Raw genomic sequence first — 17,654 nt, forward strand, 5'->3', positions numbered from 1 at the left:
TCTGGGAAGTGGAAATGAAAACACTAACTGGAAAAGATATCTGCACGCCCATGTTCACTGCAGCATCATTTATAATAGCTAAAACATGAAGACAACCTTAGTGTCCATCAGTGGATGAATGGAGAGAGAAAATATGGTGTACATATACACAATGGAATATTACTCAGCCATAAAAAGAAGGAAATCCTGCTACTTGAGGGGTGGGTGAAATGGATGAAGGAGGTCAAAAGGTACAAACTTGTAGTTATAAAATAAATAAGTCCTGGGGATGTAATACACAGCATGGGGACTATAGTTAATAATACTGCACTGTATATTTGAAAGTTGCTAAGAGTAAATCCTAAAAATTCTTATCACATGAAAAGAAATTGTAACTATGTATGGTGATGGATGTTAACTGGACTTATTGTGATGACCTTTTCATAACACATACAAGTATCAAATTATTATACTATACACCTAAAACTAATGTAATGTTATATGTCAATTCTATCTCAATTTCAAAAAAAAAAGGAGGAAAGATGATTTCCATCTAGTAATCAAGACAGGTTTTATTTATGAAAATGGTGAAGCCAAGGTCAGACTTTTAACCAGGAATAGAACATGGGCATGGCAGGTGGAGACAGCAGAAGGCAAACTGTTATTTATGCTCTATAAAACATATTCCATCCACGAATTGGTTGTTTTTCAACTTCAGGTTTCAACCATCAGCAACCATGCTTTGGGCTTTTGTAGTACTGCTTTCTGTGAGCCTCCAATAGCATCGGTCTCATAATGCCTCTGGCTTTTCTCCTTTTTTTTCTTTTCCTGCTCTTCTGCTTTAATCCTTCCATTCAGAGACTTCTGGTTGGGCTGCTCTTCCACTGGACAAGATAAGGCACAAGCTAAGCTGCTGTAACAAAGAGACCTAGAAGCACGTGGGACTCAAGAGAGATGTTTGTTTTTCTGGTAGGCAGGCAGTTGAGGGTAAGAGGACATTAATGCCATCCAGGGATGCAGGTGCCTTCTATCTAGTTGTCCCACCATCAGCTAGAGGGTTATGGCCCTGGCATCAGGGTCCAGGCTGGCTCACCCCTTCCACATCTACATTGCAGCCCACAGGAGACAGTAAAAGGTAGAAGAGAGAAATCAGTTTCCTAATTAAGGATGTGAACAGAAATTACACTTCTATGTCACATGAGATATCCAGAACTTGGTCACACGCTAGCTGCAAAGAAGGCAGAAGAACGTAGTATCTAGGAATGGTCCAATACACTAGAGCTGGAGCGGCAAGATTAGTTACACCTGAGGAAATAGGCTCGGAAGTAAGAGGATCGCTTGTGTTTTTCAACATAATCCATCCCCAATCTAATTTTTTAATGCAGTGCTCTCCAAACTGTATCCTGTAGACCACTCTCCTGGGAGAAGTTACTAGGAATGCTGTGGAGTAACAGAGATCTGTGATCAACCTCCTTCCTGCTCCCAGATCGTCCCAATGCCCATTAGCAAAGGTACGTAGTGAAGGAACACATCTAACTTGGTATGGCTTAACCCAGAATTCTTCAAACTTATAAGAAGAGGGAATTTGCTTTTCTGAAACATCTATTAACATCCTAGGAATCAATGTCCTACAGGATATCAGTTTGTGATACAGAGTTTAATTTAATAAACATAATTCCTATAAGGTTTGAATATGGTGTCTAAAGCTCTAATACAAGTCAAATCAAGGACCATACTTCCCAGAGAATACTTCCTGCTGCCCCATCAGGGTGCTTACTAGACCCCCAACTCCTTTCCGATTCCACCCTCTGTGCTTATGCCCATTCTTCCTACTCCAAATATGTCTGCTAAACCCTTCCTTACCCTGCTCTCAGAGCTTAGTCGAAATCCTACCTCTTTTCATCTCTTCAATTTCTAATGATGTTTCTTCTCTGAATTCTTTTAGTATTTGTCTCTGATGTTTGACTCTCATGAGCCAGCCGGTGAATGAACACGTATGTATCTCTTTCACGTGTCTCGTCTTCCCCATAACTTTTAAGGATCTTCTCTGCAAGCTTTCAGATCTAGCATGAAGCACCACAACTCCTCCACTGAGATCTCAGGGCTGAGATAAGAGTCGAAACCCACTTTAGACACACGGGAAACATGAGCAATTAAAATGCGACAGACCAGGGCTTGGCTCTGAAAGACCAAGAGCATAAGAAGTGGCACCTACATCTCAGAGTAGACGAACCTAACACCAGGATGGGGGAAATAGAAGCCAAACTTTCAGCTAAAACATTCTGAGGACTCAAGCCAGAACCAGCTCTTAGAGCTCGTGAGGGTGGCAGCAGCACAAGCTCAGGTAGCAGCTGGAAGCTCCACTGCCATCCTGTTTACCCCCTCTGTCCCCAAAGTCTAGAAATGCTGGGACAGTAGCATGAATATTCGGGATTTATCAAAAGTCCCTATTCAAAGACCTCAGATTCTAGGCTGTACAGCAAAAGAGATGAATGGCAACCACTATACAGGTTTACCGATCCAATATTTGAACATTCAACAGTATTCAACATATTCTGCTATGTACCCTGAAGGCACTCCCTTAACCAGCCACCAAGTTCTGGAAGGCCAATGGATGATAATCTTACTCATGGCAATTCCATGCTCTAGAGGAATATGCCCCGCTTCTGCAGTGGTAACGGGGGCCTTGTAATAGGTAAAGGTCTGCATGTTTCTTAATGTCAAAAATTATATTCCTTTTTTTTTGGGGGGGGGCGGTTTCCAAAAGGTTAATTTTATATTTTGCCCAGGAAAATATAAAATTGTATCTTACAAATAAAAATTTTTATAATTGATTTTAAAATTACCATTCTAGCTCGTGCACTACAACTGCTGAGCCTGTGCTCTGGCGTCCGCGAGCCACAACTACTGAGCTCACGGGCCACAACTACTGAAGCCCGCGCGCCTAGAGCCCGTGCTCCACAACAAGAGAAGCCACCGCAGTGAGAAGCCCATGCACTGCAACGAAGAGTAGCCCCCGCTCGCTGCAACTGGAGAAGGCCTGCTCGCAGCGACAAAGACCCAATGCAGCCATAAATAAATAAATTAAATTAAATTACCATTCTAAATTATTTAAGTTTTCATGACTGAGCTTTTAGTACCAATGATCTAACACTCTGAGAATCCCATTTAGGAAAGTCCTCAGTGGAGAAAAGCGCTGCCTTCCCCACATATAAACAATCATCCTAAATCACCACCACACTTTCAGAACAGCCAAGAAAACACTTACACGCCAGGTTGTCCTTACAGAATTTATGTTTCACTAAACTATGTTGATTATGTCCTTTAAAAACCCTGATGTGAAAGCATATCTACAACAAAACAATTAACCAAATATAATTGAAGGCTGCTTTCTTTCACTAGAAAATACAACACATACAAAGATTACTTTGATTAACTTTAAAAAATCTTCAATATTCAAGCCTCATATCACAAAAGGTGGATAATAATGATTTAGGTGCCCCCCCCCCCCCCCCCGGCTAGAGTCAGTGGGGAAGAGGAAATTGAGAAGTTCAGACCTGAAGAGAATACACCCTTAAGGAGTCTATATGATATTGAGTTCTTTATCATCTATCCCTTCATTCCTCTACCCAACAAGCATTCATTATGCACCTACTGTGACGGGGCAGAAGCCATCAGAGATAAGGAGAAATCTGGGATTGACATGTGTACACTGCTATAGTTAAAATAGATAACCAACAAGGACCTACTGTAGAGCACAGGGAACTCTGCTCAATATTCTGTAATAACCTAAATGGGAAAAGAATTTGAAAAAGAATAGATACATGTATATGCATAACTGAATCACTTTGCTGTACACCTGAGACTAACACAACATTGTTAATCAACTATACGCCAATATAAAATAAAAATTAAAAAACAAAAAACCAAAGGGCTGAGAGAATCCAGGTGGGAAAATCATATGAACCCAACTAACTACAATACGGGGTAAGATGAAGTACTGCAGTTACCGTGGGAGTGAAAATTAATTCTGCCGGCAGACACCTGCAGAAACCACATAAAAACTGGGGTGAGGTGGGGGTGGGTAGGTATTGGAACTCAGCCTTGGGGGATGAGAATTCAGGAAGGTGAAGAGGGAGGGTGATGGGGGCGGGGGCAACGCTGCCCAGGGAACATCACAAAGGCCACCAGGGACAAGCCACAAGGAGAGGTATTAGTCCATCGTGGCCAGATGTAGGCCTCACAGGGCATGGGGTAGCAGGTGGGACTGGAGGGATGAAGCCACACGATTTCTGGATCAACTGTTGCTTATGTTTTACAGTTGGCTTACCTTGGTTTGGCTAATAACCCACAAAAGCGTATTTACAAGGTCAAAAGAAACCATACTTTCTCCTGAAAAACAAAAATTGCTTCACGATGCGTTATCTGAAACATTCCCAAAGCAGAGTTGCAGAAATGAGTTATCGGACTATAAAATGTCACAACATATATCCTCTAGCAAGGGCTTCGACAGCCAATGCTATGCTGATCTGTTTGCACACATTTTCTAAAAAAAATGTTTTTTCAGGTTTATGGCCACATTACTGTCAGTCTCTCTAAAAAAAATGCACACTTGTATTCCAGTTGCATGACTGGCGGAAAAAGCAGTTATTCATCAACAGCTTTTAAAATCCCCTCTTCAAACAGCCCACTCCCCTACTAGGGAAACTCATCTACCAAAACAGAATATTTAACAAAAGAGACAGCCACACGTGAACACACACACACACACCAACACACATGGTCAGAAAAACAACAAGAATTCATCAAGAAGAATGATAACTTCTTTCCTCCAAACAGGTTCAGGGCATTTATTATTTATTGTTATGCCTAAGAGGTTGAAAATAAGCAAATCCATCTTTTGGTCCCAGAAATGAGATTTGAGCAATGCATTCATTATAAAAACACTCCTACGACAAAATAATTGAGAGTTCCCAGTGGAGTTAAATATTTTAGGATTACCACCTGTGTCCACAGCACTTTTATAAACCAAACCGCCTACTCAACCTGGTAAATACCATAAGACCCGCAGACAGAACCCAAATTCATGGTGTGACCCTTGTCAATCTTGAAGACTTTTTCCTCCCTTAGGTCTGCCACAATAAAACCTGTGTACCTGTCAGTTTCTTAATATGAGGTTCAATGTTTTATGTTACTTCTTGTTTCTGCTCACAGGCTATAACAATTTCAACTCTAGCTCCATCTCTCGCCTCTCTTTTCACTGCTCCCTATTTCTGGCCCTCAAATCAGAGATCTTCTCTTCAATGGACTTTGTTGATAGCGCAGATTTCACGTATCATTTCTCACCAGTATTGTGAATCCTACACTGAGCTCCAATTATCCTCAAAAGAGCTGCCAAACAAAAGCCTGGACTGCATGCTCTCCGTTCCCGCAAACTAAGGTTAAAATGATGTAAAATCAAATGACATCATTTATGAGTTAATTTACATAGGAAACTCAGAATTAAGAGATTTAACAGGACTTAGTAGTTGACCCAAACTCGATTTTTACCCAGGTGAGGAAAGTGGAGGTGGCAAGGAAATAGGAAGATTTAGAACAGGTGAGGGTGGTAAGAAGAAAAAAGGTGAGGGGAGAGTAACCACCACCTTTAAGAGACAACAGTATTTGTCAATTAAATCTCAATTGAAACAAAAGGAGAACCATAGCATCAAAAGTAGATTCTTGGAGCAACTCAGTTCAGTGCAGTCAGTAGGTGTGGAACACTTTCTGTGAGTGAAGCACCAAGCAGGCTTCTGCCATTAACTACGTAGAACATATTTGTTCAAACACCAAAGAGCTGACTTTTGAAATCTAATAAAATCTTATTCATGCACCACTTTTTTCCCATTAAAAGAGATCACAGAAAAATGAGTGAGGATATGAATGGAGGGAAAAATGAAGGCAGAGAGGATGAAACCATAAGTATGGTAAATACATAAAAGGCATGTCACAAGGTCTCAAACATTTGTTAGAAGGTGGGTTGAAAATCTGACCGTAAGCTTTCTGGCAGCCAGTGCGTAGAGAGAACACCCATGGCTGTATACCTCACTCCATAATAAACCCCAAATCAGTTCAGGAGAAACCCAATTCTAAGACTAAGACTAGACAGCAGTTTCTTTCATGGGTCCTCGTAAAGAGTACCACTTAACTGACTACCAGGTTTCGTAGGCCTGTTTCTTAAAAGGTATGCCAATGAGGAAAGTTTAGTAAAACATTTGGGTGAGGGATCCCATACCACGCAGTCTGAATACCTAGCTCAGAGAACAGAGCTGGTATTTGTTTTAAAAACCAGGAAAATTAATACTGTGGTAAGTTAAATGGGATCAAAAATTAGATACTTCTAGAATATAGCTAAGATAATGCTATTTTATTATCTATTGGTTTATAGCCTGTACGTTAGGCCAAGATGTCTACTCTATAATGGCTTTAGGGTTCTAATGCTAGATTCTCTTGAATAAGCAACAAGTCACAGTTGAAATCAATGGAATGACAGAATTAAGTATTAGAGCAAGACAATTCTTAATTCCTAAGAGAATACTATCATGCCATGCTCACCCCATGTCAAATTCCAATTTCTTTTTAAAGGGGAAAGTTATTACAATCATTAGTTAAAACTGCCACTTTACTGGCTGCCTAAGATCATAAAAGAGGATTTTCAACCATTAAGACAAACATTCTGACACGGTAAAATAACAAAATGGCAATTTTAGAGATGGAAAGGGCTTTTGAGACCACTTAGACAAACCTTGTTTTGAAAAGGGAGTAAAACAGGCTCAAAGTAGACTGAATGACTTGGCTAAGTTCAGGAGCTAAGTGGTAGCAGGGCCGGGTTAGCCCTCAGATGTCCCAGTTGCCTAATACCAACTGAATTAGCTGCTCATTTCTATTCTATGAAGTAAATACATCTGGTTTTATAAAGCTATTAGATTAACCAAATTGAGCCTCTGGTTTTCTACCGTAGTTTCATAGGGACCTCATTCAACAAATATTTATCTGCCAAGCCACAAAATGATTTCCCAGCTTAGAGCTTGCTGTAAAACAGAATACTGGTAAATTGCGATAAACAGTAAAGTAAACCAAAAATAAGCAAATGAAAAACCCAGCCCTAATACCTAAGTGCCGGGAAGGTAGTAATGTTTAACATTTAATAGACAAACCGGTCTTAAACTACTTTGAGACCAAAGCATCCATGTCTTTTCTACAATGTAAGTATAATCACCAACATACAAATCAACCACTGTCCTCAGGAGAGAGCTCTGAAACGAGGATTATAGTACACAACGCGCCAGTTACAAACACATGAGGTAGAATCATAGGAACGTGTCAAACGAGGATGACATGTTTATTAAATTCAAAAGATGAAAACAACGAAAACAACTTCTAAATTAACATTTGGTGGTGGCATTATAACATGTATATGCTTTGTTTCTATGAGTTAAAAAAAAAAAGCACACTCAATACTTAAACTTCTCTGCAAAGTACACCTGATTTTATAAAAATTTTAAACCTAGCCAATGTAGGGACCCAAATACTGCACTGGCGGCTTGAAATCACATCAGGGAGTCTCTCCAACTAAGTAGCAGAAGAACCAAATTAAGGAAGGCACAATCAGGCAAGAGCTTTCTGTTTAGTGATAATTTATCAGGCACCATGATCACTCAAAGCTGTGTCCTGGAGAACAAGACAGGCCAGCAGGAGCTGTGGATTGCTGGGACAACCACTCAGCCACAGCGCTGCAAAGAAGCAGAGATGCTGTGACTGGAACGTAACCGTGGACAACAGGCCATGCCTTGGCCGAAGGTAATATGGCATGCTCTGGCTCTCTTATGCTTCAGACTAAGACTTATGCTTCAGACTTATGTCCTTTAAAAAGCAATTCTGGGCTTCCCTGGTGGCGCAGTGGTTGGGACTCCACCTGCCGATGCAGGGGACACGGGTTCGAGCCCTGGTCTGGGAAGATCCCACATGCCGCGGAGCAACTGGACCCATGAGCCACAACTACTGAGCCTGCGCGTCTGGAGTCTGTGCTCCGAAACAAGAGAGGCCGCGACAGTGAGAGGCCCATGCACCGCGATGAAGAGTGGCCCCCGCTCGCCGCAACTAGAGAAAGCCCTCGCACAGAAACGAAGACCCAACACAGCCAAAAATAATAAATAAAAAATTTTTTTAAAAAGCAATTCTGCTATACTAAACATACTCATGTTGACAAACTTTTTTTCTACCCAAAAAATCACTGGTGATTACTCACCTACCATGTGAAGCATAAAAACTGTCTATTTTTCAAAATCACTAAATGCTCCTCTAAGGCACACTCCTTTCAGAAGAGGCCAAATATAACTGGGAATGCTTACTTGAGATACTATTAATGACAAGTCCTTTCAAGCTAGGATTTTATGAGCTGTCAGGTCACATGTATCACTTCTTTTTTTCCTGCTGCTTTCAGAGGCTCTAGGGATCTGAATGTTTACAGCAAAAATGTATGGAAATAACACCTGTCTTTAGCCACAGGACTTTTCATATCAAATGGAGCAATCACAAAACAGTGAGACCTTAGAATGAAAGATGTCCCTACAACCAGTTAATTTGACTTGCAGAAAATGGTTTAGTAGCCCTAGCTAAAACTCCTAGGCAGCCAGGATATTTCTGTCAGTTTCTTTATGGTACAATTTCAAACAGCATATAAAGAAGCACACTCAAAGCTTCTCTTTATTCTTTGGGGGTCTTTAATCAGACAAGTGAAATGATGGAAACATTTCTATTTCTAAGGTTCAGCAAATTGACTTAATAGCATGGACAGTCAAGACCTAAAACAAAAATCTTCAGATTAGAAACAGTCAAACATAAGGCTTCTTAAGATGATTCCCCTATGATTAAGCCTAATAAGCTCCACTGTATCACTTTCGACCTCTTTTAAAAGAGTATCCAATTCCTGCTGGGGCATGCAATGGCACTACCCTGGATAGCATCAGGTGGGAAACATGAAGAGTTTAGAGTTGATAATCTGCGAAAGAGCAGCCAGTCTTAGGATCCATAAACATTCTACTCAAAATGTTAAATAGGTTTAACAGAAAAGTGAATCAATCATTTAAGTTTATATGGTGTACAGTGAAGGGGGTTCCTTGTATTGGGTTGTCTTACTGTTTAGTATATCTTTGACTGTAAAGTGCAACATTTATAATAAAAACACAAATTTCACAAAATGAAAAAAGCCTCTCTCTTCCATTAGTCTATTAAGTCTACCCTTTTACATTTTAAGAAATTTGCCCCTGTCCTAGTTATAAGGAACAAAATGCCCTTCCTCATTCCGTTTCTAACATTCAGGGAAGGCATTTTAAAAATGCACTTAAACATTTCTTCCACCATTCCAAACTCTGAAGCCCTGAGAGAGCTGGAGTGGGAAAAAAAGAGAAAAATTAACAGGACGTGAAAGTGACAAGATACTGAATGACATCGCTTACTTTCTGCTTTTCTTGCAAAGTGCACAACTGGAAGAAAAAATAAATCTTTTCCCGGTTAACAATCTGAAAATGATTTATGAGGGTGGGGAGGCGGTGCTGGGAACTAAAACGCAAACCACGCTCTCCGCAACCGCGCACACCTGGAAGGCTCTCATTTAAAGGCTGTCTTTCCTCATCAGGCTCAGAGTTAGGGCTCCTGGGCGCCTGTCAGGCTCCATCACAATTCCAGTTACAATCAGTACTTTCCCCCGTCTTCCTGTGTCTTTTTTAGTGAACATCCACTCTCCTCCCTCCTCCCTCCTCCCAAGCGACGGCTCTACACAGACCACAATACAACTGTGTCAGGCCAACCGTTACTCACCAACACACACTTATGATTCCCCCGACTCTCAAGTCTCGGAACAAAACGCGAATTTTTCTTCCCTCTTTGAAAGGGAGGTGCTCGCGGTTTTCAGGATGGAAATTCCACCCTCCTACGACAGTGCACACTCGGGGCACTCACTCTGCTCGCGCTACCGTTTTCTTAGCCCTTTTCGGCCATTTCGGCACCGACGATCGAGCCGACAGCAAAACGGCTCTGAAAACTTACAGAAGACCGTAGTTTGGACGCGGAGAAACTGCCTGCCGGGGTAACTGTGCTGCTCCCCGGGCCGCAGCCCCATGGTCCCCGCACCCCAACTTAACCGAGGTGATGCGCCGACGCACGTCCTTTCCTTCCTGGCCTTTCCTTCCCTCGGCCCCTGGGGGTGACCCCGACTTTGGACCCCGGGGCCCACTTCCGCGGCCCGGGCGACCACCTGTCGGGGTCCTCCCGCGCGCGAAACCGGGGAGCCAGCAAAACGCAGTGAACGTCCCGGCCGCCGGGCTTTCGCTCCCGCGGAAGTTGCCCCACGCAAACTTTTCCAGCCGCCTCCCCCCAGCTTCCCCCCACCGCCGGGCTCGGGCTTAACCTGGGGCATCGGTGGTCGCGGATGCGTTCGGCCATGGGTTCCTGGGGTCTGCAGCAGACGCGCGCGCCAGGGCCAGGGGCCCCTCCGAAGCATCATTCCGCCCGGCGCGGCGCTCCCACCCCAGTCAGCGGGCCATCCTCCGAGCGGGACGACTGGGAGAGGGCGTTCCCGGTGAGCGCAGCCTCGCCTGGCCCCCGCCTCCCAGCGCAGCGCAGCGCGGGGCGGGCTAAAGGGAGGGTGTGTCACTCTTCTCTCCTCGTCTTCGCACGCAACTGGGCGCCAGACTGTTTTCTTTCCTCCGACCAAAATTTTAAAACGGAAGGGGGAGAGAAAGAGAGCGCGGGGGAACCGCCCTTCGCATCTCGGGTTTCCAGGGGCAGCGCGGACGCTGGGACGGCCTCGCTTCTTCCAGCGGAAGCCCCTTCTGAAATGAACGAGAGCGAGCGGGCCCCTCGCACCTTGCGGGCTGTTGATTTCAAAACTCGTAATTCTGGGTACTCAGTGCCCTTGGGGCCGTCTGCTGCCTTCCACCCCGCCAGCAGGGAGGCGCGGGCCTGAGTGGCCATCTGGAGAGAGGCAGGGTCTCTCTGAAAGTTTCCCTCCTGGACTGAGAGGAAAGGAGGGAGGGAAGCAGGTCCACCAAGGCGCCACCTCTCAGTTGGCTCAGTGCGGGCTGCGGGCTGCGCTGCTCATTGTTGAGCGCTGTGACGGTCACCCCAGACCTACTTCTGCCAGACGTTTGCGGTGACCCACCCAGAGCTCTTTGGGACGATCTCTCCCACAGTCGAATTGGCTTCTCCTTTGCAGCACGTTTTTAACTAAAGGAGCTAAGGAACAGGAACTGTCTTCTCAACAGCTGGGAAATCTAATGTTTTGTCTTGGAGACTTTTTGTTTGTGAAAACAAACACAAACCATTTAAGAGCAACCTAGTCCAACTTTCAAATAGCTTACTTACAACAGAGTTGCTAGATAAAATACAGAATGCCCAGTTAAATTTGATTTTCATATAAACAAAAAATAATATTTTTTAGCATAAGTATGTCCCAAATATTGCATGGGTCACACTTATACTTTTCTATGAAATATTTGGGATATACTTATACTAAATTATTTATTATCTGTAATTAAATTTAGCTGGGCATCCCATATTGTTATTTGCTAAATCTGCAAGAGGCTTGAGTTAATGAGTCAAAGCTAGCAAACAGTGCAACAAGTGGCAAATCTCACCTGATGACGATCTCCTTTCTTTATTGAAAAAAAGATGTAAGTTTCTATGATAGCAAAACCTCTGTCACCACTTAAGGCTGATTCATATGTGTTAATGAGCATCTGTGTTTCAAAATACCGTTGCTCTGCACAGATAGTGACGCATTAAACATTAAGTCCACATGGGAAGTAATTTACCTTACCCGAGTCCTTTCCTTCTATCTGCTAGTGCTCCAAATGAAAGAGATTTGTCTACCGTGAATAAAGCTGCAATAAACATGGGGATGCAGGTATCTTTTTGAGATACTTATTTCATTTCTTTTGGATACATATCTAGTAGTAGGATTGCCGGATCTATATGGTAGTTCTCTTTTAATTTTTTGAGCAACCATTATACTGCTTTCCATAATGGCTGCACCAATTTACATTCCCACCAACAGTGTACAAGAGTTCCCTTTTCTCCTGTAGCCATAATATGGAAACAACCCAAGTGTCCATCAAAGGATGAATGGACAAAGAAAATGATATATAGATGTTGTTTTTATATATAATGGGATATTATTCACCGATAAAATAGAAGGAAATCCTGCCATTTTGACGATATAGATAAACCTGAAGGACATTATGCTAAGTGAAATAAGTCAGAAAGAGAAATACTATATGATCTCTCTTATATGTGGGTGCTAAAAAAGTCAAATCCATAGAACCAGAGAGTAGAACAGTGGTTTCCAGGGGCAGGAAGGTGGGGAAAATGGGGAGATGCTGGTCAAAAAGTACAAACTTTCAGTTATAAGATGAATCAGTTCTAACAGCCTAATGTACAGCATGGTGGCTATAGTTAATAGTACTGTATTATACACTTGAAATTTGCCAAGAGAGTAGATCTTAACTGGACTAACCACACCGAAAAAAAAAAAGGTAACTCTATGAGGTGATAGATGTGTTTATCAACTTGATTGTGTTCATTCACGATGTATACATATGTCAAACCATCGCATTGTACATTTCAATATATACACTTTTTATTTGTCAGTTAATTATACCTCAATAGAGCTGGGAGGGGGTCGAAGAAAGAAGTTTTATTTGGAGAGAAATGGAGAAGAGGAGGAGAAAATGTCCATTTTGAGCACAGAATCTGCTGCTATATCACTCTAATACTCTTTTTCCAACAGGGTTTTTGGGGTTTTGTACAAGTGAAGACCCCTGAAAGCTTAAGCTAAATCAAATTCGCTGACACCTAAGTCATCAATACATGCTATTACTATTACTCCAAACCATTCCGTAACAACTTAGTGCCTGCCTATTTTGTAGAACTTATCACACTTTTTATTTACATTCATATCTGGCTCTCCAGCTCAATTATAAATGCAGGGGCAGGTGCTCTGTCAGAGTGCCTGGCACAAGACCTGTTTTAAATTAGAGACTCCGTCAACAATGAATAGATGAAACTATGCCAATAGACAGGAAGAGATATTGCAAGAACAACTCAAAACCAATGCGACCAAAGAAAAGTCCGGGAGCTGTGGCTCCAGATGGGAAGGATAACAATATGCAGAGAAGAAAGAGCCCTGCCAGGGCTGGAGGACAAGGATCAGAGATCTCTGTTTCACAAGAGATGGAAAACAGATCCTGCTTCCTGTTTCACAAGAGATGGAAAACAGGTACAGGAAGGGCCTTTAAAACAACCAATGTGGGCTTCCCTGGTGGCGCAGTGGTTGAGAGTCCGCCTGCCGATGCCGGGGACGCAGGTTCGTGCCCCAGTCTGGGAAGATCCCACATACAGCGGAGCGGCGGTCTCCCAAATTATATATAACCTCAGGCTCCACGAAACTTGGATCTGCCTCTGGGGGTCAGGCATAAGCACTTTGTTTAGTTATTATAAAAACCTTACAGGGGCTTCCATGGTGGCGCAGTGGTTGAGAATCTGCCTGCTAATGCAGGGGACACGGGTTCGAGCCCTGGTCTGGGAGGATCCCACATGCCATGGAGCAACTAGGCCCGTGAGCCACAAGTACTGAGCCTGCGCGTCTGGAGCGTGTGCTCCGCAACAAGAGAGGCCGCGATAGTGAGAGGCCTGTGCACTGCGATGAAGAGTGGCCCCCGCTTGCCACAAGCAGAGAAAGCCCTCGCACAGAAACGAAGACCCAACACAGCAAAAATAAATAAATTAATAAACTCTTACCGCCAACATCTAAAAAAAAAAACAAAACCTTACAAATTACTGTTATTAACTCCCTATCCCAGATGAAGAAACTAGTAGGTTAAGTAAGTAACTTATCTAAGGTCATATAGTCAGAACTCAAGCCTGGAATTGTATAACTATGATGCCAAGATTTTTCAACTCCAAGACCCCAAGATAACCTTGACCTTACATTGCCTGTCTCTTCTGACATCGCTTAACCACCTGACCTTCCCATAGCCACAGCTGGGATTAGGGTGCGGTGAAGGGAGGTGAATCAATTGCAGGGTCAAATCCTTTCTTTATTTTCAATGTTGATACTCTGTTCATCATAAATTTTTTGCATTAATTTCGATTTTTAAAAATATTACATTTAAATATTATCTCAATGACTGAGTTTTTTGGTGCCCCTTTAAATTTGGTGCCCAAGACAAGTACCTCAGTTGCCTCACCCTAGTTTTAGCCTGGCATCAGATCCTTAATGAGGACATGAATATCCAGATTTGTGCTTTGACTTCTAATAAAGGTGGTCCCCAAATTTCCCCATTGACTTTCATACAACTGGCCTTTGCAGACGTTATTCACTTATGTCCTCAAACTATCATTTGAGAACGCAGTTTTTCACAGATAGGCTGACCAGTAATGATACTGGATTATCTACCATTGGTATCACTTGCCTACCATTGGCAACGGGGCTAGATTCAGTCAAGGTAGAAGGAAAGTTTATTTACGAAAAAAGTTTTATATTTATGTCACCTGGTCTTACTTGTAAAATCATCTGAATCCAGCAACTTCTCATATATCCTCCGCAGATGCCAGTAGCACTGGATTGCAGAGGTGGACTGGCTGAGGGGTCCCCTCGAGTATCCTACTTGGAGGTCCCTACGCTGATTGAATTCTAGAGGTAACTAGAGAAGAATATTCCTAGGCTTTCATTTTTAACAGAGTCATAAAGAACTTAGTACCCAAATGGAAATACATATTATTTTCAAACTCTGTAGGGAAGATTCATAATATAATGACCGTATGTCAGGCCTCAGAGGAAATCTCAAAAATATTTTTTTAACTTCCTAACATATAAGTTTATTCATGAAATTAGAAGGTAAAGCATCACTACCATTGGAATTTGAATAACACACTTATTAAAAATATTCATGGATTAAGTAGGAAATAAGTGGAATTTGAGAACTATTTTAAAACTGTATAGCAATGAGAGCACTTAATATCAAAACGTTCACTACTCGGGAAAATGTATGGACTTAAATGCATTTATTAGAAAACAAGAAAGTCTGAAAGTAAACTACGCTTACAATCTAAGAAGCTATAAAAATAGCAAAACTAAGCCTAAAGGATGTAGTGGGAAGAAAATGATAGTGGTAAAAGCAGAAAATGAATCAGACTTCCTCTACCCTTTTTTCTAAAGCAACGTCTCCCCAAAATAGTGAGTCAATAAAACCAAAAGTTGTTTTTTTTTTTTTTAAAGGCACCAAGACTGACAAACCTGACACAAGAATGATGAAGAAAAAAGAAGGAATACATATACATAACAGAAAGGATAGAAAAACTAACCCCCAGGAATTGCTTATATCAATCAATTTAAAACTATACAAACCAAACTTGACTCAACAAAGAGAACCTGAAGAGACCAGTAGTCATAGATTGAAACAGTGTTTAATGATCTACCTGGAAAAACGTCCCAAGCCCAGAGCTTACTGGGCCAGTTCAACCAAAACTTCCAAAATAGATAATACCTATCTTATATACCTAAACTTTAGCTAACTGATATGAATTGTTAAAAGCATCAAAACAGATGGGAAGCTATCCAATTCATTTAACAAAACTAGCATAATGCTGATATCAAAATGAAACAAGTAAACACGATAAAAGCAGGTCACAGACCAATCTTACTTATAAAGTAAATAAAACAGATCTTAAATGAAGTGTTAGCAAATGGAACCAGTAGGGTCATAAAAGAATGATCAAGTAAAAATTGATCCAAGCTGCCAGAGTCAATTCCTAAATTTCACATTCTCTTAATCCAAACACGTCCCATCTGAACTATGCTGGGGGCTGCTTTATTCATGAATTGTTCTCTTCCGCCTCCTACAGTAGGCTGTCTGGCCGTCTCCTGTTCACATCACCCCTCTGTTCAAAGCCCTTTGAAGGCATTACACCTTTGAGAATGAAACCCAAAGGCTTCACCATAGCCCACGAGGCCCTAAAAGATAAGTCTGGCCACACTACCTCCTACTCATTGTCTGTAGCCCTCACTCTGCTTTATTTTTCTTCTTAGCATTTCATCATCACCTATATTTATTTTTTATCTGTCTCCCCCAACTAGAATGCAAGCTCCATGATGGAAGGGACCTTGTCTGTTTTGTTCACTGCTCTAAACTCATCACCTAACAGAGCCTGTCACAAAGTAGGTTCTTAAATATTTCATGAATGAATGAAAGGATGAAAAATAAAACAGGACTTGTAAGTTTAAAACTTCAACCACGTTAAGAAGAACAAAATCACACATACTTCTGGTTATACGTGCACAAGGGTGTGTCAGATATTGTTCAAGGCTCTGACGATAGAGTGATGAATGAAAAAGATGAGTTTCTTGCCCACGTGGAACATAGTGGGGAAGTTAACAGAACAAGAAATTAAAGTGGAATAAATGGAAAAAGACCAGGGCCCAAGGTCCCAATTAGCGGGGAGGTCCAGGTAGGCTCGGGGTGAGGGTCAGGCTGACATCAGTGCCCATGAATAACGGGAGGAGGAATGGCAGCTAGTCAAATGAAGAGGTGAGGATGTGTTTCTAGCAGAGGCTCCGGCATGTTCAAAGGCCCAGAGGCATAAGAATTCATAAGTCTCTCCTAATAAAGAGATTATCAGGTAGAAAGTTAAAACTTGATATCAAAGAAAACTTAGCATAACAATTTTGGCTCTCTGGTGAGCATCACATTTTGAAGTCTGGTGGTAGATGGATGTAATGGAAAAAGACCGCTTGCTTCTGTATATCCAGCAGTACTGGGTGGGCTGAAGCAAATATAAGTGTGGTTAACAAATGAATCCTAGGAAAAAGGGAGTTAAGGTGGCAGTAGCCAGCACTAAAACTTTTGGTCCTTCGTCTCAAGCAGGGAAGAATTTCAGTGAAGGTAGAAACTGGTAGGTACGAGGCAAACCGACACTGGTGATACGAGGGCAGAGAGCAGGCTCAACATGGGCAGAGCATTGCTTCTATTACTGCTGGGCTGTGATTCTGCCAAGACGTTGACCTACATTTACTGAGTACTTACTGTATGTCAGTTGTTAATGTACAACTTTACACATTTGTTCCATATAAGTCTCACAAGACTCTTACCACAGAATTATCATCTCTAGGGACTTCCCTGGTAGTCCAGTGGTTAAGACTCCAAGCTCCCAATGCCGGGGGCTCAGGTTCAATCCCTGGTCAGGGAACTAAGATCCCACATACCACAACTAAACCCATGCACCACAACGAAGACCCAGCACAGCCTAAATAAATAAATATTTTTTAAAAATTAAAAAAAAAATGATCATCTCTAGTGGGACTGTTAAGGCTCAGAAGAGTTTAGGGACTTGGCCCAGGTCACACAGCTAGCAGAGGGACTAGAGCTCAAATTGTGTTCTGTTTGGCTCTCAAACACTTCTTTCTACTGGAGGTGGTCTAATATGACATGACAGATACAGGGCTAGAATCGAGTTCTTCCTTTTCCCTCTCAAATTTGTTCACATTGCACCTCTCAGATCGTTTACCATTTTCTATTTAGCACGGTACAGGCTGTTGGTTGGCATTCTTTACCTAGTGGGAGACAGAAATCTTCATTTTT

General features: G+C 42.1%; 1 protein-coding gene across 1 annotated transcript in view; it reads right to left on the reverse strand.

The window, feature by feature from the left end:
- Positions 1–10,607, reverse strand: part of MCUB (mitochondrial calcium uniporter dominant negative subunit beta) — a 100,463-nt gene extending 89,856 nt beyond the window's left edge. The window contains 1 exon segment of the mRNA XM_032633416.1: positions 10,427–10,607. Coding sequence (XP_032489307.1) covers positions 10,427–10,522 — 96 coding nt within the window. The 5' untranslated portion in view covers positions 10,523–10,607.
- Positions 10,608–17,654: the final 7,047 nt, after the last annotated feature.

Source organism: Phocoena sinus, chromosome 5 (genome assembly GCF_008692025.1).
Source record: "Phocoena sinus isolate mPhoSin1 chromosome 5, mPhoSin1.pri, whole genome shotgun sequence".
In the NCBI taxonomy this organism is placed as follows: domain Eukaryota; kingdom Metazoa; phylum Chordata; class Mammalia; order Artiodactyla; family Phocoenidae; genus Phocoena; species Phocoena sinus.